The sequence below is a fragment of the Anomaloglossus baeobatrachus genome, chromosome 1, assembly GCF_048569485.1.
Source record: "Anomaloglossus baeobatrachus isolate aAnoBae1 chromosome 1, aAnoBae1.hap1, whole genome shotgun sequence".
NCBI classification, from domain to species: Eukaryota; Metazoa; Chordata; class Amphibia; order Anura; family Aromobatidae; genus Anomaloglossus; species Anomaloglossus baeobatrachus.
The window spans coordinates 30,820,846-30,823,031 of record NC_134353.1 but is presented as its reverse complement, the minus strand read 5'-3'; the positions used below and the strand labels follow the sequence as shown (position 1 = coordinate 30,823,031).

General features: G+C 37.2%; 1 protein-coding gene across 1 annotated transcript in view; it reads left to right on the top strand.

Moving 5' to 3' along the window:
* The window catches only part of LOC142310925 (vomeronasal type-2 receptor 26-like), a 9,471-nt gene extending 7,715 nt beyond the window's left edge, over positions 1–1,756 (top strand). The window contains exon 3 of the mRNA XM_075349213.1: positions 849–1,756. Within this exon, the coding sequence (XP_075205328.1) occupies positions 849–1,756 (908 nt within the window). The remainder of the gene's footprint in view (positions 1–848) is intronic.
* Positions 1,757–2,186: the final 430 nt, after the last annotated feature.

Here is a 2,186-nt window from a genome sequence, read left to right as displayed (position 1 = left end):
GCCACCTCTACATATAAAGCTGAGATTGATCAAGAACGTTGTAAAAGCTCTTGATAAAGAGGGTCAGGCTTTCAATCATTTGGTTGCTATGTTTCCAAAATTGAGGGCAGCTAATTTAAATTCATTGGACCTCAAATCAGGAAATTGCTAAAGATGAAACGTTCAAGTCAAAACTTAAGAAACATGAGTAATCTGGTTGGTTCTCCTTCAAAGAGATTGTTGATGGCTTCTTGGGTAACAATAAAGATGATGACTATGTTTCTACAGCCAATGAGTTATTGCAAAACTACAAAGAAATGGGCTGTAGAATGTAATTGAAAATTCATTTTTTACATTTGCACCTTCACTTTTTCCAGAAAATTTTGGTTCTGTTAGTGACGAACAAGGTGAGCATTTTCATCAGTAGATTCTTATTATGGAAAACGCTACCAAGGATGGGCAACTACTGCTAGATGTTGTGTACGGAGACGATGAGACTACATACAAAAGGAAAGACTCACAGCCCATTTTGCCTAAACAATTTGACATTAGAATTTGGATTTTAATAGCATTTAAGCGCAAAGTGTATAATTTAAGTGCTATTGCTATTATTATGACTTAAAGTCATCATTACAACTTTATGACATTGATAGTGTAGCTTTTAAGTAGGCCTAATAGTTTCTTATTGTCTTACTTAAAATGCTGTGCATCTATTAAATGTGACATGATAGAAAGAATCCAAATTTTCCACTGAATTCAGCACCCCAAAAATAGTTAAAACCACCCATTTTCAAACCAGATACAGAATAAAAAAAATTTGACCAGTGATACTTATCATAATCACAATATACTTTCTTTTTACTTTGCAGATAGTGAAATCTGTGAAAAATGTCCCATGGATGAGTGGCCAAATCTAGAAAAAACGGAATGCATTCCTAAATTATATGAATATCTCTCATATAAAGATGAAATTGCTGCTTTTTTCTGTTTCTCAGTAATTCTGTGCTGTGCAATGACTTGTTATACGCTACGAAAATTTATCTTGTTTTGGGACACGCCTCTGGTGAAGGCCAACAACCGGACTCTGAGTTTCATCCTTCTAGTCTCCATATTACTGAGCTTTCTTTGTATTTTCTTGTTCCTTGGTCGTCCTTTGGATATAACCTGCATGCTGAGACAGACTTTGTTTGGAATCTTCTTTACTCTAGCAATATCTTCACTTCTTGCTAAGTCCATCATTGTCTGCATTGCTTTTAAAGCCACAAAACCCAGCAGTTCCTGGAGAAAATTTACTGGAGTCTTATTCCCCAACCTCATAGTGTTGGTTTGCTCCTTATTACAGCTTCTTATCTGTCTTTGTTGGTTGGTGATATGCCCACCCTACCAAGAGTTTAATATGAGCACATATCCCGGGACAATCATCATCCAGTGTAATGAAGGCTCAGATATCTGGTTCTACTCCATGTTAGGTTATCTGGGGCTCTTGGCAGCTGTCAGCTTTTTTCTGGCTTTCATGGTAAGGAAATTACCAGACAGTTTCAATGAAGCCAAGTACATCACCTTCAGCATGCTGGTGTTCTGTAGCGTTTGGATTGCCATGATCCCGGCTTATCTGAGCACCAGGGGGAAATACATGGTGGCCTTGGAGATATTTGCCATACTGACCTCATGTGCTGGGATATTAAGCTGTATATTCTTCCCTAAATTGTATAGTCTGTTGGTTAATCCAGAAATAAACATTAGAAAGCAGGTGCTATCAAGGTTGGGGAAGACTTAATATGTGACTCACATGTATGCACATTCATATTTGTACTGCAGATGTAATACTTAGTTAAACCTATATGTTTACAAAAGAAATAAAGATTCCTATCACATCTGTCTCTCATTTGTATCGTATGTAAAAGACTGTTCAAGTGGGTAAATAATTGTGAGCTAAACAATTATTCACTTTTAAGTCATATAAATATCTGGAAATGGTGAATGAGATCATTGCTGAGAACATTGTATTCCTGCATGGAGTTAGAACAGCAACAGTAAGACAGCGGAACAGTAAAGGGTGCTTTACACGCTACAATGTATCTTACGATGTGTCGGGGGGGTCACATTGTAAGTGACGCACATCCAGCATCATAAGTTACATTGTAGCATGTAATAGCTACGTGCGATTGCGATTGAATGGTAAAACGTTCATCGCATGCACGTCGTTC